Here is a 26,681-nt window from a genome sequence, read left to right as displayed (position 1 = left end):
TGATCTGCGTGGCATCTGATCTGCGTGGCATCTGATCTGCGTGGCATCTGATCTGCGTAACATCTGATCTGCGTGGCATCTGATCTGCGTAACATCTGATCTGCGTGGCATCTGATCTGCGTGGCATCTGATCTGCGTGGCATCTGATCTGCGTGGCATCTGATCTGCGTGGCATCTGATCTGCGTGGCATCTGATCTGCGTAACATCTGATCTGCGTAACATCTGATCTGCGTAACATCTGATCTGCGTAACATCTGATCTGCGTAGCCGTGGTTTCCAGTATGGTTGGTTGGATTCCAATACATTCATCTTATTTCCCTCCTTCAGAAAACAAAAAGGTACATATCCGGACAATAAATATCCTCTCACCCAGCTGAGGTGATGAATCGTGGTCTCTGTAGCTCCACACTCTGGACCAGCAGTCTGGGTTCAAAGGTCCTGATCTCGACATAGCGAGGTAGGACAGCTATGATGTAGGGGGGCTGATGTTCTGAGAGAGAGAGAGAAACACACAGAAACCTCAGCAGCATTACATCACTACAACAGCTTGTGGCAGACTAATTAAAAACACACACTGGCCTAGACCGAAACCAGAGAGAGAGAGAGAAAAGCTGACGTAGGGGGCTGGTGTTTTCTTAGACAGAGAGACAGAATAATCTAATTGAAGAATCCATACAATCGAACTACTTCTGGGGATATTGGAACGTACTAAATAAACAACAACACGAAGAGTCATCTATCCAAAACAGAGATGTATGGGTTAACCACTTCGTCAAGCTTATTGTCTCAATAACAAAGAACAAAAACATATACAGGATCAATTACAAATCTTAGAATCAGCTATTTAAAGACTACCAGAACCCATTGGATTTTCCAATTACATTGAATGAACTACAGGACAAAATACACAACCCTTAAACCTTAAACATTCCTGTGGTGTTGAAGGTATCCTCAATGAAATGCTAAAATATACAGACCACACATTCCAATTGGCTACAAATTCCATTTGGCTACACTTAAACTCTGTAACATCATCCTTAGCTCTGGCATCTTCCCCAATATTTGGAACCAAGGACTGATCACCCCAATCCACAAAAGCGGAGACAAATTTGACCCCAATAACTACCGTGGAATATGCGTCAACAGAAACCTTGGGAAAATCCTCTGCATCATCATTAACAGCAGACATTTCCCAGTGAAAACAATGTACTGAGCAAACGTCAAATTGGCTTTTTACCAAATGACCTTATGACCTGAAATGGTCCACCCACACAGACAGTGAGGTAAAGAAAGCTCAACGGCGCCTCTTCAACCTCAGGAAGATGAAGAATCTCGGCCCCTAAGACACTCAAACTTTCAGATGCACCATCGAGAGCTTCCCGCCTGGCTGTATCACCGCCTGGTACGGCAGGGCTATGCAGAGGGTGGTGAGGTCTGCAGAACGCATCACCGGGGGCAAACTACTATATACATCACTGGTCAATGTCATAATGTTCACATACTGCTTTACTCATCTGTATACACTGTTTAAGTCAATGCCACTCCGACTGTCACGCTCTGACCTTAGAAATGTGATATTTCATTTATTTATTTTGTGCCAAAAAAATAAAAAATGTTTTCGCTTTGTCATTAGGGGATATTGTATGTAGATTGATGAGAAATATTTTTAAATCCATTTTGGAATGAGGCTGTAACATAACAAAAATGTGGAACAAGTCAAGAGGTCTGAATACTTCCTGTATACATTATTTAACCCCGGTGACCTCTTGCATTAATCCAGCCTTGATTAAAACACATTAAACTACTATTAAAAAACCTGCGATTATACACGAAAAGCAAAACAATCTAAAAAAAACAACACATTCTTCAGTAAAAAGGTAATTCTAACAACTGCCTAAAAGGCATCAATTCCTCCCATTTTAAATCGTAGATCATTCAACACGCCCCCCCCAGAACAACTGAAAGCAGATATACCCAACTCAGTGGAGATGGAAAGGGTCTGTAGAGTTATTAGAAAAAGGTCTAGTATCTCATTAAAAGACTGAAGTTTATGCAGGAGGGCTTTATACACAAAAAAAGAGTGTAATGCATAGATCTACAGTCCTTTGAGACATTTTCTCCATTTTGTTGTGTTACAAAGTGAGATGAAAATAGATTTTGTTTTTAAATTGTCAACGATCTACACAAAATACTCTAAAGTCCTGTCAAGTCAGCCATTTTCAAGTCTTGCCATAGACGCCGATTTAAGTCAAAACTGTAACTAAGCCAGGAACATTCCCTGTCTTCTTGGTAAGCAACTCCAATGTAGATTTGGCCTTGTGTTTTAGGTTGTTGTCCTGCTGAAAGATCAATTCATCTCTGTGTCTGGTGGAAAGCAGACTGAACCAGGTTTTCCTACAGCCTGTGCTTAGCTCTATTCCATGTATTTTTTGCCGATGACAAGCATACCCATAACACCAGCATCCTTCAGTGTTTTCTCCAAACAACGCTGGACAAAAAAGTGAATTGCTTTGCCACATTTTTATTCTCTTGTTGCAAACAGGATGAATGTTGTGGAATATGTTTATTCTGTTCAGGCTTCCTTCTGTTCACTCTGTCATTGAGGTTAGTATTGTGGAGTAACTACAATGTTGTTGATCCATCCTCAGTTCTCTCCCATCACAGCCATTCAAATCTGTAACTGTTTTAAAGTCACCATTGGCTTCATGGTGAAATCCCAGAGCTGTTCCCTTCTTGACTAAAAATGTTTAATTTATAAATTTAGAACATTTTCTACTAACAAAATTCCACTTTAACATTATGGGGTATTGTGTGTGTAGGCCTCAATTTAATCCATTTTAAATTCAGGCTTTAACAACATGTGTAAAAAGTCAAGGGGTGTGAATACCTTCTGAAGGCACTGTACCAAACACTTCCAAAAAGAGGGCCAGCCTACTTTCTGAAACAATGTAAATAGTCAAGTAGCCGTTTGATTAATTGTTCATCAGTCTTATGGTTTGTGGGTAGAAGCTGTAAAGGAGCCTTTTGGACCTAGACTTGGTGCTCCGGTACCTCTTGCCATGTGGTACTAGAGCCAACAGTCTATGACTTGGGTCACTGGAGTCTTTGACTATTTTTTGGGCCTTCCTTTGACACCGCCTGGTATAAAGGTCCTGGGTGGCAGGAAGCTTGGCCCCAGTGATGTACTGGGCTGTACACACTACCCTCTGATATACAGGTCCTGGGTGGCAAGAAGCCTGGCCCCAGTGATGTACTGGGCTGTACACACTACCCTCTGATATACAGGTCCTGGATGGCAGGAAGCTTGGCCCCAGTGAGGTACTGGGCTGTACACACTACCCTCTGATATACAGGTCCTGGATGGCAGGAAGCTTGGCCCCAGTGAGGTACTGGGCTGTACACACTACCCTCTGTAGTGCCTTGCGGTCGGACGCCGAGCAGTTGCCATAACAGGCGGTGATGCAACCGGTGAGGATCAGGACGACGAGGGCAATGATGTGCGCTCAATCTCATCGGCCATAACAAAGGATAGTACGCCATGTGTCCCATGGCGTCAATACAGTGGCAGCAGGCATTTACACTGAACACAAAAATAAACACAACAAGTGTTGGTCCCACGTTTCATGAGCTGAAATAAAAGATCCCAGAAATGTTCCATACTGCACAAAAAGCTGATTTCCGTCAAATGTTTTGCACAAGATCATCCATCCACAACAGGTGGGGCATATCAAGATGCTGATTTAACCGCATGATCATTACACAGGTGCACCTTGTGCTGGGGGACAAAAGACTGTTCTTTCAGCTTGATTTAAAATGGCGCCGACAGAGAAGTGCCTCGATTCTACTCGTTCGGAAACTGTGCAGTATTTAGTTAAATATATTATTTCTTACATTGTTAGCCCAGAAAACCTTACATGTTATTACATACAGAACTATTGGATATCAGAGAGACTACATTAGACTGAATGCTGCATATTTTAGGTTAGATTACTTGTTAGATATTACTGCACTGTCGGGAACTAGAAGCACAAGCATTTCGCTACACTCGGATTAACATCTGCTAACCAAGTGTATGTGACCAATAACATCTGCTTACCAAGTGACCAATAACATCTGCTAACCAAGTGACCAATAACATCTGCTAACCATGGGACCAATAACATCTGCTAACCATGTGACCAATAACATCTGCTAACCATGTGACCAATAACATCTGCTAACCATGTGACCAATAACATCTGCTAACCATGTGACCAATAACATCTGCTAACCATGTGACCAATAACATCTGCTAACCATGTGACCAATAACATCTGCTAACCATGTGACCAATAACATCTGCTAACCATGTGACCAATAACATCTGCTAACCATGTGACCAATAACATCTGCTAACCATGTGTATGTGACCAATACAATTTGATTTGAATAAAAGGCCACTAATTAGTGCAGTTTTGTTACACAACACAATGCCACAGATGTCTCAGGTTTTAAAGGGAGCGTGCAATTGGAATGCTTGACTATAGGAATGTCCACCAGAGCTGTTGCCAGAGAACTAAGCCGCCTTGAGAGAATTTGGCATAACGTCCAACCGGCCTCACAACCACAGTGTGTAACCACGCTAGCCCAGGACCTCCACATCAGGCTTCTTCACCTGATGTCACCGCTGTGAACAGAGTGCCCCATAGTGGCGGTGGGGTTATGGTATGGGCAGGTATAAACTACAGACAATGAACACAATCGCATTTTATCGAAGGTCAATTTGAATGCAGAGATTCCGTGACGAGATCCTGAGGCCCGTTGTCGTGCCATTCATCTGTTCCATCACCTCATGTTTCAGCATGATAATACACGGCCCCATGTCGCAAGAATCTTTACACAATTCATTGAAGCTGAAAATGTCCCAGTTCTTCCATGGCCTGCATATTCACCAGACATGGCACCCATTGAGCATGTTTGGGATGCTCTGGATTGACGTGTATGACAGTGTGTTCCAGTTCCCGCCAATATCCAGCAACTTCACACAGCCGTTGAAGAGGAATGGGACAACATTCCACAGGCCACAATCAACAGCCTGATCAACTCTATGTGAAGGAGATGTGTCGCGCTGAATGAGACAAATGGTGGTCACACCAGATACTGACTGGTTTTCTGATCCACGCCCCTACCCTTTTTTTTTAAGGTATCTGTGACCAACAGACCTGTATTCCCAGTCATGTGAAACACATAGATTAGGGCCTCATGAATTTATATCAATTGACTGATTTCCTTAAATTAACTAACTCAGATCAATCTTTGTAATTGTGGCATTTATATTATTATTCAGTGTATGTAGACGATAAATCGCCATAGTCTATAAAATCAGTATGAATGTGGGCTCAATGATTTGTTTTCTGCTATTTAATGTAAAAACCAATCCAGATGTCCTGATTTGTACAGTACAGGGGGGGGGGGGGGCAGGTCAATACAATACACATGAGCATTAACTCCTCGGGGGCAGGTCGCCTAGCGGTTAGCGCGTTGGACTAGAAGTCGAAAGGTTGCAAGATCAAATCTCTGAGCTGACAAGGTAAAAATCTGTTGTTCTGCCCCTGAACAAGGCAGTTAACCCTCTGTTCCCAGGCCGTCATTGTAAATAAGAATTTGTTCTTAACTGACTAGCCTAGTTAAATAAAGGTCAAATTTACAGATTTCACCACACTGTTCCCCTGAACGAGGCAGTTAACCCCACTGTTCCCCTGAGCGAGGCAGTTAACCCCACTGTTCCCCTGAACGAGGCAGTTAACCCCACTGTTCCCCTGAACGAGGCAGTTAACCCACTGTTCCCCTGAACGAGGCAGTTAACCCCACTGTTCCCCTGAGCGAGGCAGTTCACCCACTGTTCCCCTGAACGAGGCAGTTAACCCCACTGTTCCCCTGAACGAGGCAGTTAACCCCACTGTTCCCCTGAGCGAGGCAGTTAACCCCACTGTTCCCCTGAACGAGGCAGTTAACCCCACTGTTCCCCTGAGCGAGGCAGTTCACCCGCTGTTCCCCTGAGCGAGGCAGTTAACCCCACTGTTCCCCTGAACGAGGCAGTTAACCCACTGTTCCCCTGAGCGAGGCAGTTAACCCCACTGTTCCCCTGAACGAGGCAGTTAACCCACTGTTCCCCTGAACGAGGCAGTTCACCCACTGTTCCCCTGAGCGAGGCAGTTAACCCACTGTTCCAAGGCCGTCATTGAAAATAACCCCACTTTTTTCTTAAACTGACTTGACAAGTTAAATAAAGGTAATAATAATAATTATCATCAGATACATTGTTCAGTGTTTTGGACCCCATCTATCTACACAGGAATAAAGTGTTTTGGACCCCATCTATCTACACAGGAATAAAGTGTTTTGGACCCCATCTATCTTCAAAGGAATAAAGTGTTTTGGACCCCATCTATCTTCAAAGGAATAAAGTGTTTTGGACCCCATCTATCTACACAGGAATAAAGTGTTTTGGACCCCATCTATCTACACAGGAATAAAGTGTTTTGGACCCCATCTATCTTCAAAGGAATAAAGTGTTTTGGACCCCATCTATCTACACAGGAATAAAGTGTTTTGGACCCCATCTATCTACACAGGAATAAAGTGTTTTGGACCCCATCTATCTACACAGGAATAAAGTGTTTTGGACCCCATCTATCTACACAGGAATAAAGTGTTTTGGGCCCCATCTATCTACACAGGAATAAAGTGTTTTGGACCCCATCTATCTACACAGGAATAAAGTGTTTTGGACCCCATCTATCTACACAGGAATAAAGTGTTTTGGACCCCATCTATCTACACAGGAATAAAGTGTTTGGACCCCATCTATCTACACAGGAATAAAGTGTTTTGGACCCCATCTATCTACACAGGAATAAAGTGTTTTGGACCCCATCTATCTACACAGGAATAAAGTGTTTTGGACCCCATCTATCTACACAGGAATAGTGTTTTGGACCCCATCTATCTACACAGGAATAAAGTGTTTTGGACCCCATCTATCTCCACAGGAATAAAGTGCTTTGGACCCCATCTATCTACACAGGAATAAAGTGCTTTGGACCCCATCTATCTACACAGGAATAAAGTGTTTTGGACCCCATCTATCTACACAGGAATAAAGTGTTTTGGACCCCATCTATCTACACAGGAATAAAGTGTTTTGGACCCCATCTATCTACACAGGAATAAAGTGTTTTGGACGCCATCTATCTACACAGGAATAAAGTGTTTTGGACCCCATCTATCTACACAGGAATAAAGTGTTTTGGACCCCATCTATCTACACAGGAATAAAGTGTTTTGGACCCCATCTATCTACACAGGAATAAAGTGTTTTGGACCCCATCTATCTACACAGGAATAAAGTGTTTTGGACCCCATCTATCTACACAGGAATAAAGTGTTTTGGACCCCATCTATCTACACAGGAATAAAGTGTTTTGGACCCCATCTATCTACACAGGAATAAAGTGTTTTGGACCCCATCTATCTCCACAGGAATAAAACAGACGAAAAGTGATCACAAACAACTTTGGGATCAGAAATTTGCCTCAAGTCTTCCAACATGAGGTGTCTGGCTGTGTAGAGACTGGAGCCCTGGAGGCTAGCAGGGCAGGGAGGAAATCTTGGTAGCGCCAGCTATCTACAGCCATAGAATGAGATATTAGAACGGCCTGGGACGATGGATGGCTGAACTGAGGAGAAGGACGGGGGGGTGGGGACTGGCTGAACTGAGGAGAAGGATGGGGGGGGGGACTGGCTGAACTGAGGAGAAGGACGGGGGGTGGGGACTGGCTGAACTGAGGAGAAGGATGGGGGGGGGGACTGGCTGAACTGAGGAGAAGGATGGGGGGTGGGGACTGGCTGAACTGAGGAGAAGGATGGGGGGTGGGGACTGGCTGAACTGAGGAGAAGGACGGGGGTGGGGACTGGCTGAACTGAGGAGAAGGATGGGGGTGGGGACTGGCTGAACTGAGGAGAAGGATGGGGGTGGGACTGGCTGAACTGAGGAGAAGGATGGGGGGGGGGACTGGCTGAACTGAGGAGAAGGACGGGGGTGGGGACTGGCTGAACTGAGGAGAAGGACTGAGGGGGGTGGGGACTGGCTGAACTGAGGAGAAGGACGGGGGGTGGGGACTGGCTGAACTGAGGAGAAGGACGGGGGGTGGGGACTGGCTGAACTGAGGAGAAGGACGGGGGGGTGGGGACTGGCTGAACTGAGGAGAAGGACGGGGGTGGGGACTGGCTGAACTGAGGAGAAGGATGGGGGTGGGGACTGGCTGAACTGAGGAGAAGGATGGGGGGTGGGACTGGCTGAACTGAGGAGAAGGATGGGGGGTGGGGACTGGCTGAACTGAGGAGAAGGATGGGGGGTGGGGACTGGCTGAACTGAGGAGAAGGATGGGGGTGGGGACTGGCTGAACTGAGGAGAAGGATGGGGGGTGGGGACTGGCTGAACTGAGGAGAAGGATGGGGGGTGGGGACTGGCTGAACTGAGGAGAAGGATGGGGGGTGGGGACTGGCTGAACTGAGGAGAAGGATGGGGGTGGGGACTGGCTGAACTGAGGAGAAGGATGGGGGTGGGGACTGGCTGAACTGAGGAGAAGGATGGGGGGGGGACTGGCTGAACTGAGGAGAAGGATGGGGGGTGGGGACTGGCTGAACTGAGGAGAAGGATGGGGGTGGGGACTGGCTGAACTGAGGAGAAGGATGGGGGGGGGACTGGCTGAACTGAGGAGAAGGATGGGGGGGGGGACTGGCTGAACTGAGGAGAAGGATGGGGGGTGGGGACTGGCTGAACTGAGGAGAAGGATGGGGGGGGGACTGGCTGAACTGAGGAGAAGGATGGGGGTGGGGACTGGCTGAACTGAGGAGAAGGATGGGGGGTGGGGACTGGCTGAACTGAGGAGAAGGATGGGGGGGGGGACTGGCTGAACTGAGGAGAAGGATGGGGGTGGGGACTGGCTGAACTGAGGAGAAGGATGGGGGGTGGGGACTGGCTGAACTGAGGAGAAGGATGGGGGTGGGGACTGGCTGAACTGAGGAGAAGGATGGGGGGTGGGGACTGGCTGAACTGAGGAGAAGGATGGGGGGTGGGGACTGGCTGAACTGAGGAGAAGGATGGGGGGGGGGGACTGGCTGAACTGAGGAGAAGGATGGGGGGGGGACTGGCTGAACTGAGGAGAAGGATGGGGGGGGGGTGGGGACTGGCTGAACTGAGGAGAAGGATGGGGGGGTGGGGACTGGCTGAACTGAGGAGAAGGATGGGGGTGGGGACTGGCTGAACTGAGGAGAAGGATGGGGGGTGGGGACTGGCTGAACTGAGGAGAAGGATGGGGGGTGGGGACTGGCTGAACTGAGGAGAAGGATGGGGGGGTGGGGACTGGCTGAACTGAGGAGAAGGACGGGGGGTGGGGACTGGCTGAACTGAGGAGAAGGATGGGGGGGGACTGGCTGAACTGAGGAGAAGGATGGGGGGTGGGGACTGGCTGAACTGAGGAGAAGGAGGGGGGGTGGGGACTGGCTGAACTGAGGAGAAGGATGGGGGGGGGGGACTGGCTGAACTGAGGAGAAGGATGGGGGGGTGGGGACTGGCTGAACTGAGGAGAAGGATGGTGGGGGGGGTGGGGACTGGCTGAACTGAGGAGAAGGATGGGGGGGTGGGGACTGGCTGAACTGAGGAGAAGGAGGGGGGGGGGGACTGGCTGAACTGAGGAGAAGAATGGGGGGGTGGGGTGGGGACTGGCTGAACTGAGGAGAAGGATGGGGGGTGGGGACTGGCTGAACTGAGGAGAAGGACGGGGGGGTGGGGACTGGCTGAACTGAGGAGAAGGATGGGGGGTGGGGACTGGCTGAACTGAGGAGAAGGATGGGGGGGGGGGGACTGGCTGAACTGAGGAGAAGGATGGGGGGGGGACTGGCTGAACTGAGGAGAAGGATGGGGGGGGGGACTGGCTGAACTGAGGAGAAGGATGGGGGGGGGGACTGGCTGAACTGAGGAGAAGGATGGGGGGGTGGGGACTGGCTGAACTGAGGAGAAGGATGGGGGGTGGGGACTGGCTGAACTGAGGAGAAGGATGGGGGGGGACTGGCTGAACTGAGGAGAAGGATGGGGGGGGGGGACTGGCTGAACTGAGGAGAAGGATGGGGGGTGGGGTGGGGACTGGCTGAACTGAGGAGAAGGATGGGGGGTGGGGACTGGCTGAACTGAGGAGAAGGATGGGGGGGTGGGGACTGGCTGAACTGAGGAGAAGGATGGGGGGGGGACTGGCTGAACTGAGGAGAAGGATGGGGGGGGGGGACTGGCTGAACTGAGGAGAAGGATGGGGGGGGACTGGCTGAACTGAGGAGGAGAAGAAGGATGGGGTGTGGGGGACATGGGCTGAACGAGAAGGTCGTGGGGGACTGGGGAACTGAGTGGAAGCCGGGATGGGGGTCGACTTTGGGAGAAAGCGTCTGCTAAATGGGATATTATTATTATTAGAAGGATGGGGGGGGACTGGCTGAACTGAGGAGAAGGATGGGGGGTGGGGACTGGCTGAACTGAGGAGAAGGATGGGGGTGGGGACTGGCTGAACTGAGGAGAAGGATGGGGGGTGGGGACTGGCTGAACTGAGGAGAAGGATGGGGGGGTGGGGACTGGCTGAACTGAGGAGAAGGATGGGGGGTGGGGACTGGCTGAACTGAGGAGAAGGATGGGGGGGTGGGGACTGGCTGAACTGAGGAGAAGGATGGGGGGGGGACTGGCTGAACTGAGGAGAAGGATGGGGGGGTGGGGACTGGCTGAACTGAGGAGAAGGATGGGGGGTGGGGACTGGCTGAACTGAGGAGAAGGATGGGGGGTGGGGACTGGCTGAACTGAGGAGAAGGATGGGGGGGGGGGACTGGCTGAACTGAGGAGAAGGATGGGGGGTGGGGACTGGCTGAACTGAGGAGAAGGATGGGGGGGGGGACTGGCTGAACTGAGGAGAAGGATGGGGGGTGGGGACTGGCTGAACTGAGGAGAAGGATGGGGGGTGGGGACTGGCTGAACTGAGGAGAAGGATGGGGGGGGGGTGGGGACTGGCTGAACTGAGGAGAAGGATGGGGGGGGTGGGGACTGGCTGAACTGAGGAGAAGGATGGGGAAGGTGGGGACTGGCTGAACTGAGGAGAAGGATGGGGGGTGGGGACTGGCTGAACTGAGGAGAAGGATGGGGGGGGGGACTGGCTGAACTGAGGAGAAGGATGGGGGGGGTGGGGACTGGCTGAACTGAGGAGAAGGATGGGGGTGGGGACTGGCTGAACTGAGGAGAAGGATGGGGGGTGGGGACTGGCTGAACTGAGGAGAAGGATGGGGGGGGGACTGGCTGAACTGAGGAGAAGGATGGGGGGGGGACTGGCTGAACTGAGGAGAAGGATGGGGGGGTGGGGACTGGCTGAACTGAGGAGAAGGATGGGGGGTGGGGACTGGCTGAACTGAGGAGAAGGATGGGGGTGGGGACTGGCTGAACTGAGGAGAAGGATGGGGGGGGGGGACTGGCTGAACTGAGGAGAAGGATGGGGGGTGGGGACTGGCTGAACTGAGGAGAAGGATGGGGGGTGGGGACTGGCTGAACTGAGGAGAAGGATGGGGGGGTGGGGACTGGCTGAACTGAGGAGAAGGATGGGGGGTGGGGACTGGCTGAACTGAGGAGAAGGATGGGGGGGTGGGGACTGGCTGAACTGAGGAGAAGGATGGGGGGTGGGGACTGGCTGAACTGAGGAGAAGGATGGGGGGGGGGACTGGCTGAACTGAGGAGAAGGATGGGGGGGGACTGGCTGAACTGAGGAGAAGGATGGGGGGGGGACTGGCTGAACTGAGGAGAAGGATGGGGGGTGGGGACTGGCTGAACTGAGGAGAAGGATGGGGGGTGGGGACTGGCTGAACTGAGGAGAAGGATGGGGGGTGGGGACTGGCTGAACTGAGGAGAAGAATGGGGGGTGGGGACTGGCTGAACTGAGGAGAAGGATGGGGGGGTGGGGACTGGCTGAACTGAGGAGAAGGATGGGGGGGGACTGGCTGAACTGAGGAGAAGGATGGGGGGTGGGGACTGGCTGAACTGAGGAGAAGGATGGGGGGTGGGGACTGGCTGAACTGAGGAGAAGGATGGGGGGTGGGGACTGGCTGAACTGAGGAGAAGGATGGGGGGGGGGACTGGCTGAACTGAGGAGAAGGATGGGGGTGGGGACTGGCTGAACTGAGGAGAAGGATGGGGGTGGGGACTGGCTGAACTGAGGAGAAGGAGGATGTGGGGTGGGGACTGGCTGAACTGAGGAGAAGGACGGGGGGGTGGGGACTGGCTGAACTGAGGAGAAGGATGGGGGGGTGTGTGTGTGTGTGTGATGAGCATGACCGTGAATATAGAGATGTGTGGACATAACGCTCGGCCGATTCTCTTCCTGTCCAGCCTCCTGCCAAAACCACACGATCGGTCGGCTCGATGTAAACGAGGAAATTGCTGTTTGAATTGAAACCTCCGTAGCTTGGAGCTTCTCATTTCCCCTTTCAGACTATTACTACTGCATTCCAACGATGCAGACGGAAGACAAAGAGTCTTTAAAAACAAAAAGACTTCCTTTGCATCTTCTTTGTCTGAAAAAGGCCTTTAGCAAAGCGGACATGTTCAGGGCCAAATAGACAGCTCTCATTATGTTCCCCAGGTCGCCTGTACGCAAACTGACAACACAGCATGTGCTGGGTTGGTTGAGTATGGTGCTTGCAATGGCAGGACAGTGGGTTCGATTCCCTGGACAACCCATACGTAAACATGTATGTACGGTTGAACTAAGTCGGGATAAAAGCATCTGCTAAAAATGGGATATATTTATTATATATTAACTTTAAGATATAAAATGACACCGAGGACAAGAGAAAAAAAAGAATGAAACATTGTTTATAGAAAAGAGAGTGATTGTGGATGAGAGAGCTAACAAGGAGTCCCTGTCTAAAATTCAATCCCCTCAAAACTCATCTCACCTACCGGATAGGAATATCAAACCGGAATCTTACTGCCCCCGCTGGACGACAGGGGTATTACACCCAATCTGGACGACAGGGGCATTACACCCAATCTGGACAACAGGGGCATTACAACCAACCTGGACGACAGGGGCATTACAACCAACCTGGACGACAGGGGCATTACAACCAACCTGGACGACAGGGGCATTACAACCAATCTGGACGACAGGGGCATTACACCCAACCTGGACGACAGGGGCATTACAACCAACCTGGACGACAGGGGCATTACAACCAACCTGGACGACAGGGGCATTACAACCAACCTGGACGACAGGGGCATTACAACCAACCTGGACGACAGGGCATTACAACCAACCTGGACGACAGGGGCATTACAACCAACCTGGACAGGGTATTACAACCAACCAGGGGCATTACAACCAACCTGGACGACAGGGGCATCAAACTACAGGGGCATTACAACCAACCTGGACGACAGGGGCATTACAACCAACCTGGACGACAGGGGCATTACAACCAACCTGGACGACAGGGGCATTACAACCAACCTGTTATCAACAATGTGGCTCGAGATACTATCAAGTTAAATTCACCAGGGCCATACTTGCGAACATAAGCAATGGTTTAAATATAAACAGTTTCTTTGGCTTGATAATGTATATCAGCCAATTAAAAATCATCGATTTACTTGCCTGTGACAGAACTCTAAATTGTAGCTGGTCCCGACAGATAAAATGGTACACATTAGCCCGATGCTAGCCTCACTAGGTGAGTCATTATATCCTGGATCAAATTCTGCATCAGCCAATTAAAATCATTGAGGTAGTTGGACCCGTTCCAATAGTTGTTCATGGAAGCGTCCTTAACATACCTCAGTACGTTCTGATCATCAAAGCAACTATCAGGTGTATTTGACTGACTGGTCAGATGATTCTGTGTTTTTTTAACCTAATTTTAACTAGGCAAGTCAGTTAAGAACAAGTTCTTATTTTCAATGATGGCCTAGGAACAGTGGGTTAACTGCCCTTGTTCAGGGGCAGAATGACTGATTTTTACTTTGTCAGCTCGGGGATTTGATCTAGCAACCTTTTGTTTACTAGTCCAATGCTCCAACCACCCAGGCCACCTGCCTCCTCCAAACCACCCAGGCCACCTGCCTCCTCCAAACCACCCAGGCCACCTGCCTCCTCCAAACCACCCAGGCCACCTGCCTCCTCCAAACCACCCAGGCCACCTGCCTCCTCCAAACCACCCAGGCCACCTGCCTCCTCCAAACCACCCAGGCCACCTGCCTCCTCCAAACCACCCAGGCCACCTGCCTCCTCCAAACCACCCAGGCCACCTCCAAACCACCCAGGCCTCCTCCAAACCACCCAGGCCACCTGCCTCCTCCAAACCACCCAGGCCACCTGCCTCCTCCAAACCACCCAGGCCACCTGCCTCCTCCAAACCACCCAGGCCTCCTCCAAACCACCCAGGCCTCCTCCAAACCACCCAGGCCACCTCCAAACCACCCAGGCCTCCTCCAAACCACCCAGGCCACCTGCCTCCTCCAAACCACCCAGGCCACCTGCCTCCTCCAAACCACCAGGCCACCTGCCTCCTCCAAACCACCCAGGCCACCTGCCTCCTCCAAACCACCCAGGCCACCTGCCTCCTCCAAACCACCCAGGCCACCTGCCTCCTCCAAACCACCCAGGCCACCTGCCTCCTCCAAACCACCCAGGCCACCTGCCTCCTCCAAACCACCCAGGCCACCTGCCTCCTCCAAACCACCCAGGCCACCTGCCTCCTCCAAACCACCCAGGCCACCTGCCTCCTCCAAACCACCCAGGCCACCTGCCTCCTCCAAACCACCCAGGCCACCTGCCTCCTCCAAACCACCCAGGCCACCTGCCTCCTCCAAACCACCCAGGCCTCCTCTAACCCACCTGCCTCCTCTAACCACCAGGCCACCTGCCTCCCCAAAACAGATGTGAAGTGCCAAGTCCACGTAATCACCCCCCAGATTGGATTCTAATGTCACATGGGTCCGTCCGTTCCCCTCCCCATCTGATTTGTTACATGTGTGACATTAGACTGGAGGATGAGCATTACAAAGTGAACAGTAGGATTTTAGGTGGTGATCTGTAGTTGTCCTGCAGATGGCAGTATTGCAGCTCTTGTTGAAGTAGTTTAATCACAAGTCCGGAGGAGGACTCATGTCAACAGTATAAGGGAGTAACACTGGGCTGTATCAGTATCTGATGGAGAATTACTTCTGTTTGATGACTACACGGAACTCTATTCCACAGTACATAGAGCCATGACTACACGGAACTCTATTCCACAGTACATAGAGCCATGACTACACGGAACTCTATTCCACAGTACCATAGAGCCATGACTACACGGAACTCTATTCCACAGTACTACACCTAGAGCCATGACTACACGGAACTCTATTCCACAGTACCACCATAGAGCCATGACTAGAGCCACATGGAACTCTATTCCACAGTACTACATAGAGCCATGACTACATGGAACTCTATTCCACAGTACCACATAGAGACATGTTCCATGTTCCACAGTACACATAGAGCCATGACTACATGGAACTCTATTCCACACTACAGTAACTCACATAGAGCCATGACTACATGGAACTCTATTCAGCATTGGACAGCGGGGAATGTGAAGCAACACAAACATAGACACAGACAGACACACACGGATTTAGTACTGTATATATGTGGTAGTGGTGGATGAGGGGCCTGAGGGCACACAGTCAATGTATTGTAATGTTTTTAAAATTGTATAAACTGCCTTCATTTTGCTGGACCCCAGGAAGAGTAGCTGCTGCCTTGGCAGGAACTAATGGGGATCCATAATAAACCCCAGGAAGAGTAGCTGCTGCCTTGGCAGGAACTAATGGGGATCCATAATAGTATGGCAGGAACTAATGGGGATCCATAATAAACCCCAGGAAGAGTAGCTGCTGCCTTGGCAGGAACTAATGGGGATCCATAATAAACCCCAGGAACGGAACTCTATTCCACAGTAGCTGCTGCCTTGGCAGGAACTAACGGGATCCATAATAAACCCCAGGAAGAGTAGCTGCTGTCTTGACAGGAACTAACGGGGATCCATAATAAACCCCAGGAAGAGTAGCTGCTGGCAGGAACTAATGGGGATCCATAATAAACCCCAGGAAGAGTAGCTGCTGCCTTGACAGGAACTAATGGGGATCCACAATAAATACAAATGATCATTTTCTGTAGACTTCTATAGGAAGTCTAACATAGCTATAGCCTACATCCATTCACATCAGATAGTGTCCTAATGTCCTAACCTACTAATGCATATGGCACTTTGTATGTTACACCCTCAATTCACGATGAACCCCATTAACCACCTTGGTCCTATTCCATATGTCGCCTTGGCTTGCAGGCCACCGAGGTGAAACAGCCTTGGCTTGCAGGCCACCGAGGTGAAAGCCTTGGCTTGCAGCCCACCGAGGTGAAAGCCTTGGCTTGCAGCCCACCGAGGTGAAAGCCTTGGCTTGCAGCCCACCGAGGTGAAAGCCTTGGCTTGCAGCCCACCGAGGTGAAAGCCTTGGCTTGCAGCCCACCGAGGTGAAAGCCTTGGCTTGCAGCCACCGAGGTGAAAGCCTTGGCTTGCAGGCCACCGAGGTGAAAGCCTTGGCTTGCAGCCCACCGAGGTGAAAGCCTTGGCTTGCAGCCCACCGAGGTGAAAGCCTTGGCTTGCAGCCCACCGAGGTGAAAGCCTTGGCTTGCAGGCCACCGAGGTGAAAGCCTTGGCTTGCAGGCCACCGAGGTGAAAGCCTTGGCTTGCAGGCCACCGAGGTGAAAGCCTTGGCTTGCAGGCCACCGAGGTGAAAGCCTTGGCTTGCAGGCCACCGAGGTGAAAGCCTTGGCTTGCAGGCCACCGAGGTGAAAGCCTTGGCTTGCAGGCCACCGAGGTGAAAGCCTTGGCTTGCAGGCCACCGAGGTGAAAGCCTTGGCTTGCAGGCCACCGAGGTGAAAGCCTTGGCTTGCAGGCCACCGAGGTGAAAGCCTTGGCTTGCAGGCCACCGAGGTGAAAGCCTTGGCTTGCAGGCCACCGAGGTGAAAGCCTTGGCTTGCAGCCACTGAGGTGAAAGCCTTGGCTTGCAGGCCACCGAGGTGAAAGCCTTGGCTTGCAGAAGCCTTGGCTTGCAGGCCACTGAGGTGAAAGCCTTGGCTTGCAGGCCACTGAGGTGAAAGCCTTGGCTTGCAGGCCACTGAGGTGAAAGCCTTGGCTTGCAGGCCACTGAGGTGAAAGCCTGGTGGTGCCTTCCCATGAAGCGACTACACCCCCTCCTGGTGGGGAGATGTTAGCCTAGTTGGCTGCATTCTTAAGCCTACAGCGTTCAAGGCTTTGCATTATAATAATCATCCACTTCATGACATGAGTTTTGAATCGAGCAACAAGGAAAGGAACATTTTTTCTCGACAAAAAAGGCTTGACACGAAGGGGTTCGAACCCATGGTTAAAGTGCACTACGGTCTTGGTCAACCACTTCAGCAGTGGGCCACTATGGTCTTGGTCAACCACTTCAGCAGTGGGCCACTACGGTCTTGGTCAACCACCTCAGCAGTGGGCCACTATGGTCTTGGTCAACCACCACAGCAGTGGGCCACTATGGTCTTGGTCAACCACCTCAGCAGTGGGCCACTATGGTCTTGGTCAACCACCTCAGCAGTGGGCCACTATGGTCTTGGTCAACCACCTCAGCAGTGGGCCACTATGGTCTTGGTCAACCACTTCAGCAGTGGGCCACTATGGTCTTGGTCAACCACTTCAGCAGTGGGCCACTATGGTCTTGGCCACTCAGCAGTGGGCCACTATGGTCTTGGTCAACCACTTCAGCAGTGGGCCACTATGGTCTTGGTCAACCACCTCAGCAGTGGGCCACTATGGTCTTGGTCAACCACCACAGCAGTGGGCCACTATGGTCTTGGTCAACCACCACAGCAGTGGGCCACTATGGTCTTGGTCAACCACCTCAGCAGTGGGCCACTATGGTCTTGGTCAACCACTTCAGCAGTGGGCCACTATGGTCTTGGTCAACCACCTCAGCAGTGGGCCACTATGGTCTTGGTCAACCACTTCAGCAGTGGGCCACTATGGTCTTGGTCAACCACTTCAGCAGTGGGCCACTATGGTCTTGGTCAACCACTTCAGCAGTGGGCCACTATGGTCTTGGTCAACCACTTCAGCAGTGGGCCACTATGGTCTTGGTCAACCACTTCAGCAGTGGGCCACTATGGTCTTGGTCAACCACCTCAGCAGTGGGCCACTATGGTCTTGGTCAACCACCACAGCAGTGGGCCACTATGGTCTTGGTCAACCACCACAGCAGTGGGCCACTATGGTCTTGGTCAACCACTTCAGCAGTGGGCCACTATGGTCTTGGTCAACCACTTCAGCAGTGGGCCACTATGGTCTTGGTCAACCACCACAGCAGTGGGCCACTATGGTCTTGGTCAACCACCACAGCAGTGGGCCACTATGGTCTTGGTCAACCACTCAGCAGTGGGCCACTATGGTCTTGGTCAACCACTTCAGCAGTGGGCCACTATGGTCTTGGTCAACCACCTCAGCAGTGGGCCACTATGGTCTTGGTCAACCACCACAGCAGTGGGCCACTATGGTCTTGGTCAACCACCACAGCAGTGGGCCACTATGGTCTTGGTCAACCACTTCAGCAGTGGGCCACTATGGTCTTGGTCAACCACTTCAGCAGTGGGCCACTATGGGGTCAACCACTTCCAGTGGGCCACTATGGTCTTGGTCAACCACCACAGCAGTGGGCCACTATGGTCTTGGTCAACCACCTCAGCAGTGGGCCACTATGGTCTTGGTCAACCACTTTCAGCAGTGGGCCACTATGGTCTTGGTCAACCACCACAGCAGTGGGCCACTATGGTCTTGGGGTCAACCACTTCAGCAGTGGGCCACTATGGTCTTGGGGTCAACCACCACAGCAGTGGGCCACTATGGACTTGGTCAACCACCTAAAAGTGATGGTGATCATGACTGATATTTGACAAATCCATAAGGCGCTTTGCTTTTCTTTTCACGGTGCATGATAAATGTCCATATTTCATCCATAAAACCACATGGATTTCGTTAAACCCGCAGTAACATCTGCATGTGACCAATAGACATGATAAACAGAAAAAGCTGCATTTTTTCATATATGCGAAAATGTCTAACATTAGTAGTAGTCTTGCCAAGATCAATGTTGGCACACAACATTCTGTTATAGACCAAAAGGATCAAACGCAAACATTGAATTTTTAGGTTTAAAATATCTATCCTCTAGTGGTTGGGGGTGTGACCTATTTTAAGAAATACCATTGGTTGGTGGATATAAAGTCTAAACTCTTTGATAGGCTGATTAAAATAAAAAATACAATAAAAATTTCAGAATATAAATCACTGTCACCTGGCGAGGTCAGCACAGGGCTAACGTTTGCTATGTTATCTTATGGGACCAGCTATAATTTAGCATTCTCTCCCGTGCAAGTTAAGCAACAATTTTTTAAATTAGAAACATTTTAAATTTAAAATGGCTGCTTATGTTCGCAAGTACGGCCCCATCATTTTCAAGTTCCTACCATAACACACTGAATGGTCCAAATATAAAACGAAGTGGCATTCAGTCTGTAGACGACAAAGCATAGCCAACAGTAATTCATTTGTTTTAGTGTTTAAAGTAATATTGCATCGTAAGTGTGAAGTAGGCTACACAAAAACTTGAAACAAAAAGAAGTAGCAAGTCTGTAGACAAACAATATGGCGTTAAGTCACTTAAGCATAGCCATGATCCAATACCAGGATATAAATCTACATACTGCTGAGCCAGGGGAAAGAAACTATAACAAGGAAACACAAGTACCCATATCAATGGGGATGTCAGTCCAGTTGAGGGCACACTTCTGAGTGCAGACCCCCTCCTCGTTGAGCACCACCGTGAGGTCATCCTGGCCCACCGCCACCTTCCCATCAGCCAGGGGAACCACCAGGGGCTCCAGCTGCTTCCCCGTGGGGAAGAGCTCCTTGATGGAGCCACGCCCATCCATCTGGAGGACAGACAGAGAGAGGTCTGAGGATACAGAGGGGTAAAAACACACAACCTCCTTCTATCCTTCTAGGTGAAAGCTCATTATAAGCTTCTACCATACCATTGTTAACTTGTCAAGTCTTCTCCAATCAGTGCAGACAAAGAGGGTAATTGACAAAGAGGTCAAAGCCCCTCTTCATAATAATAGCTTGTATACATAATATATTTTATATTAGAAGTTGTCTTCCACAGGTTCACATGAAATCCACAGTGTTTCCTGTTTTGTGCCCCACTGACCCGGATGAGGTAGTAGTCTCTCTTGAAGCCCACACAGATGGAGTTCTGACACCAGGCCATGGACTTCGGGATGTCTGGAGCAGAAAAGTCTCCCTGAAAGACAAACAAAAAACACTTATTGGTTAACAAAATCCTTCTAAATGTGAGGATTTTCCTCAATTGTTCCCATGTTCCCTGGTAAGAGTCTGTCCACTCACACGCCCATCTTGAAGGCCTGGAATTTCGTGTTTTTATGGGTAAGGTCATTTGGCCTTCAAGAGGAGCCCAATCTGCCAGGCCACCGAGGCCACCTGCCAGGCCACCTGCCAGGCCACCGAGGCCATCTGCCAGGCCATCTGCCAGGCCATCCGAGGCCATGCCAGGCCACCTGCCAGGCCATCTGCCAGTCCACTGAGGCCATCTGCCAGGCCATCTGCAAGGCCACCTACCAGGCCATCTGCCAGGCCACCGAGGCCATTAACAAAAATAGGCCAACTTAAAAGATATTGAAAATCACCAGGTGGGACACAATCATGAAGTGGAACGACATTTCAAACTTTTTTGAATCAAAAACTGAAAAATTGGGCGTGCAAATTATTCAGGTTAATACTTTGAGCCACCTTTTGCTGCGATTACAGCTGTAAGGTTGGACAGTTTTGCACATCGGGAGCATGCAAAACAGCTGCAGTGAGGTTGGATGGGGGAGCATCAGTTCTGCACAGATTCTCGATTGGATTCAGGTCTGGACATCGCCATGCTAACAGGTATGTTTATTTTTGAACCATTCCATTGTAGATTTTGCATCTGGATCATTGTCTATTTGGAAGACAAACCTCCGTCCCAGAGGCTTTAGACTCCATCTCAGAATGGTCCTGTAAGGTCCATCCATCTTCCCATCAATTTTAACATCTTCCCTGTCCCTGCTGAAGAAAACAGGCCAAACCATGATACTGCCACCACCATGTTTGACAGTGGGTATGGTGTGTTCAGGGTGATGAGGCCAAACATAACATTTTGCAGTTGCCAAAAAGTTCAATTTTGGTTTCATCTGACCAGAGCACCTTCTTCCACATGTTTGGTGTGTCTCCCAGGTGGCTTGTGGACTTTGAACCCGATCTTTAAGAAACTTTCTTCTGCCAGATTTGTGCAATAAAATATTGTTGTCCATGGACAACGTCTCCCCATCCAACCTGCAGATCCAGAGTGATCATGGAGGATCTTGGCTGCATCTCTGAAGAATGGCTGAGAAACTCCCAGGTCTTGGTAGATTAGCAGTGGTCTGATACTCCTTCCATTTCAATATTATCGCTTGCACAGTGCTCTTGGGATGTTTAAAGCTTGGGAAATCTTTTTGTATCAAAACCGGCTTTAAACTTCTTCACAACAGTATCTCGGACCTGCCTGGTGTGTTCCTTGTTCTTCATGAGTAAAGGGTCTGAGAATACTTATTTAAATGTGATTCAGGTGGATTGTTTTATCAATTAGTCATTTAAACATTTCTAAGATCCTCACTTTCTGGGAGAGTTTGCTCATTAAAGGGGTGAATAATTGTTTTTAGATTGATGAAGTTTGAAAAATGTCGTTCCACTTTAATCAACTTGTTGTTGATTTTCACAAAAAATAAGGCTATAATGTTTAACACAATGTGGCAAAATCGCAAAGTCAAGGGGTCTGAGTACTTTCTGAATATACTGTCGGAATTCGATAAGGGCGCGTGTCATTGCATCCCAGATGTGTCGGTCTTCACTGGTAGGCTACTTCAGAGCTAAGATGCCTGAGCAGGACTCGATCACGTGACGGCCGTTGGCTAATAGGAATTGATATATCGGAGACAGCCATGTCAGTGAGCGGTGGCTTCGGGCGATTGGCAGCCAGGAGAAGGGAATTAGAATATTCAGCCTGACGGCAAGGTATGCATTTTTGCAGCCACACAAGGGTGCATCACCGGCCATGGCTGTTGATGCCGCCGGGAAATCTGAGGCCTGCCATCTTGTCTCCCTGTCTCACCTGTAGCTCATAGAACTCCCCGTCTCACCTGTAGCTCATAGAACTCCCTGTCTCACCTGCAGCTCATAGAACTCCCCGTCTCACCTGCAGCTCATAGAACTCCCTGTCTCACCTGCAGCTCATAGAACTCCCCGTCTCACCTGCAGCTCATAGAACTCCCTGTCTCACCTGCAGCTCATAGAACTCCCTGTCTCACCTGCAGCTCATAGAACTCCCTGTCTCACCTGCAGCTCATAGAACTCCCTGTCTCACCTGCAGCTCATAGAACTCCCTGTCTCACCTGCAGCTCATTGAACTCCCTGTCTCACCTGCAGCTCATAGAACTCCCTGTCTCACTTGCAGCTCATTGAACTCCCTGTCTTACCTGTAGCAGAACTCCCTGTCTCACTTGCAGCTCATCTGTCTCACCTGTAGCTCGTAGAACTCCCCGTCTCACCTGTAGCTCATAGAACTCCCCGTCTTACCTGTAGCTCATAGAACTCCCCGTCTCACCTGCAGCTCATAGAACTCCCCGTCTTACCTGTAGCTCATAGAACTCCCGTCTCACCTGCAGCTCATAGAACTCCCCGTCTCACCTGTAGCTCATAGAACTCCCCGTCTCACCTGCAGCTCATAGAACTCCCCGTCTTACCTGCAGCTCATAGAACTCCCGTCTCACCTGCAGCTCATAGAACTCCCCGTCTCACCTGTAGCTCATAGAACTCCCTGACTTACCTGTAGCTCATAGAACTCCCTGTCTTACCTGTAGCTCATAGAACTCCCTGTCTTACCTGTAGCTCATAGAACTCCCTGTCCTTCCAGTAGTACAGCTGAAGCTTCTTCTTCACTGCAACACACATCCTCAGCTGGGCCTCTCCTGAAGGGGACAGCTGCAGGAAGAAAAAGACGAAATGTCCATTGTCACAGGGAAAACAGAAATTTGTGATACAATTTCATAGATTTTACAGGGAATATCTTTACAGGAGCTACAGATAAATACAATCAACTGGTTCGCATCAAGACATTTACAAACTATGTCTCCGTCACCAGAGCTGTATTTTACCTGCAGGTCACAGGCGAAGAGCGTTGCCCCTTTGGCCTTGGAAACCACAGTAATCTGCTGAAAGGTCAATAGGTCGTGGACATGGATGTTGTTCTCTGTAGAGAGAGGAGCACACGTGCAGACACACACGTACGCATGCACACACAAACAGACAATATTTAAAACAACCTTTGACCTATGGATTACTGAGATAACCAACCTCATGTTCATGTGAACAATATGGCCGTTTGTTTGCTGAGGAAAATGTTTTACCCAGTAGACTGATGAGGATCTTGTACTGTGAGACAATGAAGAGCTGCGAGGAACAGAAGAAAGAGACCAGAGGTGAAACTGAGATGGTGACAATGGTAACCTGAGTGAGTGGCAGTGTAACGGATGTGAAACGGCTCGCTTAGTTAGCGGTGTGCGCTAAATAGCGTTTCAATCGGTGACGTCACTTGCTCTGAGACCTTGAAGTAGTGGTTCCCCTTGCTCTGCAAGGGCCGCGGCTTTGTGGAGCGATGGGTAACGACCAATGTAACAGTATAATTTTAAACCGTCCCCTCGCCCATACCCGGGCGCAAACCATGGACCCTCTGCACACATCAACAACAGTCACCCTGAAGCATCGTTACCCATCACCCCACAAAAGCCCTTGCAGAGCAAGGGGAACCCTTGCAGAGCAAGGGGAACTACTACTTCAAGGTCTCAGAGCAAGTGACGTCACCGATTGAAACGGTATTTAGCGCGCACCGCTAACTAAGCTAGCCGTTTCACATCCGTTACATCAGTCTGTGAAGTCACCAACTCCTTGTCAGTCAAGGACAACAACGGAATCTGCCAAAGCACATCACAGATCTGGAACAGGGCTGGGACAACAGTGGCTCCTAGATTTGTTTCAATCTACGGAACTTTTTGTTATTTGTAATTCCTGTCACATCAACAGAATGTGAAGTGTGCCTACATTACCAGAGACAAGTCACTGAAAGGGGTCCTCATGGGACAGTGCCTTAAAAGCCTGGAGGGGGAGGGACAGAGAGAGAGACCTCCCAGCCCCCTCCATCCTCACTTCATCGGCCTACCTGCTGGATCTTCTTGGAGAAGTTCTTGTGTGATTTCTCCAAAGTCACCTCAAACCTGTTGGTACCTATGAGGAAGAAAGGGAGAGCAGATATGTTTCCTTGTCTGCTACAAGATGGAGGTAGTAACACTGGAAACTATTGCACACCGAAGCCAACAATACACACACAAAAACACAGGACAGAGACTGAAAGCAGAGGTCTCTCTCTCTCATTCACCTGCATCCTTTTTGATTCTGTAGAGCAGCAGATGGCCTGGTTTGGTCCCAACTAGAAGCCAGTCCTCTGTGACGTGATAGGAAATAGGAAATAGAAGGACCTCAGCATGGTCATGTCCCAAACGGCACCCATTTCCTTATGTAGTGCACTACTCTTGATAAGAACCAATAGGGCTCCTAGGAATTAGGGTGCCATTTGGTACACACCCTATGAGGACATCAACTGGGAAGCCATTAAAAATACAATGCTATTCATTAAATATGACTTGGTCTCTAATAAATCTCTCCGTCATCGACAGGGTGGCCCAAGACAGGGTGACTTTGTTTACAATTATATGTCACCTCAAAACTCATCAAGCTATAAACTGGTAAAGATATCAGCTGGCTAACGTTAAAATGGTAAACAAACCAGCCAGCTAGAGTGGTCTTGTGTTGTTAGTTAGTTAAGAAAGAAAGATAGAAAGATAGATAGATAGATAGATATCAACTTACCCCAGGCCGCAAAACAGTCAATCTGGAGAGGCAGTTTCTCCAGGATAGGTACCGGTTCGTAAGCGTCATGCATTGTGGAGCTTTCCTGCTAGCTATATGCTAATGTTTACTTAGCCAATCAGTATGACAATAAAAAAAACACTGTCACGTTGAGCAACGTTACAAGACACAAAAACTACAATATCATGTCTCCTCTCTCCACCACCCAACCGATCAAACAGTTTATTTAATCCGTATTGGTGACTTGAAGATAATTCCTGTCATTTCGTTGAAGCGATGACATCCAAGCAAGTTAAATCCCAAAATTAATCACGAAGAACTTCGTCTATCCAGCTAGCTGAATTAGCGTTAACAAACACACACAAATGCTAACGAAGCTAGCTAGCAAGCCAACTAAACTCCATATCCATCATCCCATTACTAGTCTTGACCCGATCACTTGATAAACTTACATTTTGACAAGAAAATCAGAAATGACTAGATAAATAATATTCGTGCAAATTACTCTGTTTGCTAAAATGTCAAATAAAAAAAGGCTAGCTGGCTGGCTAGTTCCGTCTGCTACAGACTCGGGTTCTGCAGACATGTGACTGAAGTCGGTACAACTCACCAGGGACGAATTAAAACAAGACGCACATTCACGATCCGTTAAGCATCGGGTCGAGGAGAGAATACCGGGCATTGATGTAGGAAGCGTGGGTGAACAACACGCAGGTCAATTCCATCTCAAATGAATACTATTTACACGTTGTATTCATTTTGTATAATTATAACAACGTGGGATTAATATAAATACAATTTAATCGCAGGATAAACAGCAAAAAAAGACATACCTTACAAATAAGACATTACAATACAGACTCACCTTAATGTTGTCCTTATTTCCTGCTACAAAAACATACCAAAACCCTGGCTGCAATGCATGACAATCTAACAATACAAAACCTTATAGTGTACAAGAATAATTAACTAGTCCTGGACTGGTCACATATTACAGTTGAATAAATGACTAGTCCTCGACTGGACACATATTACAGTTGATTAAATAACTAGTCCTGGACTGGCCAAATAGTGCAGTGGAATAAATGACTTGTCATATACCTACATATTACCTTAGGTGGTAAAGAATACTGGACTGGTAGAATAGATTGAATAGAGTGGCAGAATACTGTGGCAGAATAGAGTGGAATAAAGTTGTCACAATAGATTGGCAGAATAGATTGAATAAATGGCAGAATTGGTGGCAGAATACATTGGTTGAATAAATGAATAGAGTGGACTGGCAGAATAGAGTTGAATAGATTGAATAGTCCTGGATTGGCCACATATTAAAGTGGAATAAATGATAGAATAGACTGGCCAAATATTGCAGTGGAATAAATGACAGAATATATACCTAGAATTACCTTAGGTGGTAGCAGAATACTGTGGTAGAATAGATTGAATAGAGTGGCAGAATAGAGTG

At 49.3% G+C, this 26,681-nt stretch overlaps 1 protein-coding gene across 2 annotated transcripts in view; it reads right to left on the bottom strand.

The window, feature by feature from the left end:
- The window catches only part of LOC135539248 (vam6/Vps39-like protein), a 65,601-nt gene extending 39,623 nt beyond the window's left edge, over positions 1 to 25,978 (bottom strand). The window contains exons 1-10 of one of the 2 annotated variants that reach the window (XM_064965072.1): positions 25,669 to 25,978; positions 25,217 to 25,325; positions 24,726 to 24,791; positions 24,510 to 24,574; positions 23,701 to 23,743; positions 23,449 to 23,543; positions 23,177 to 23,275; positions 20,421 to 20,513; positions 19,959 to 20,142; positions 371 to 491 (exon numbers count right to left, since the gene is read on the bottom strand). In XM_064965072.1, coding sequence (XP_064821144.1) covers positions 371 to 491; positions 19,959 to 20,142; positions 20,421 to 20,513; positions 23,177 to 23,275; positions 23,449 to 23,543; positions 23,701 to 23,743; positions 24,510 to 24,574; positions 24,726 to 24,791; positions 25,217 to 25,289 — 839 coding nt within the window. In that variant the 5' untranslated portion in view covers positions 25,290 to 25,325; positions 25,669 to 25,978. Of the gene's footprint in view, positions 1 to 370; positions 492 to 19,958; positions 20,143 to 20,420; positions 20,514 to 23,176; positions 23,276 to 23,448; positions 23,544 to 23,700; positions 23,744 to 24,509; positions 24,575 to 24,725; positions 24,792 to 25,216 lie in introns of both variants that reach the window. The other variant, XM_064965071.1, reaches the window with a different exon arrangement.
- Positions 25,979 to 26,681: the final 703 nt, after the last annotated feature.

Source organism: Oncorhynchus masou, unplaced genomic scaffold (assembly GCF_036934945.1).
Source record: "Oncorhynchus masou masou isolate Uvic2021 unplaced genomic scaffold, UVic_Omas_1.1 unplaced_scaffold_625, whole genome shotgun sequence".
NCBI lineage: Eukaryota > Metazoa > Chordata > Actinopteri > Salmoniformes > Salmonidae > Oncorhynchus > Oncorhynchus masou.
This window is presented reverse-complemented; position numbering and strand designations above follow the sequence as displayed.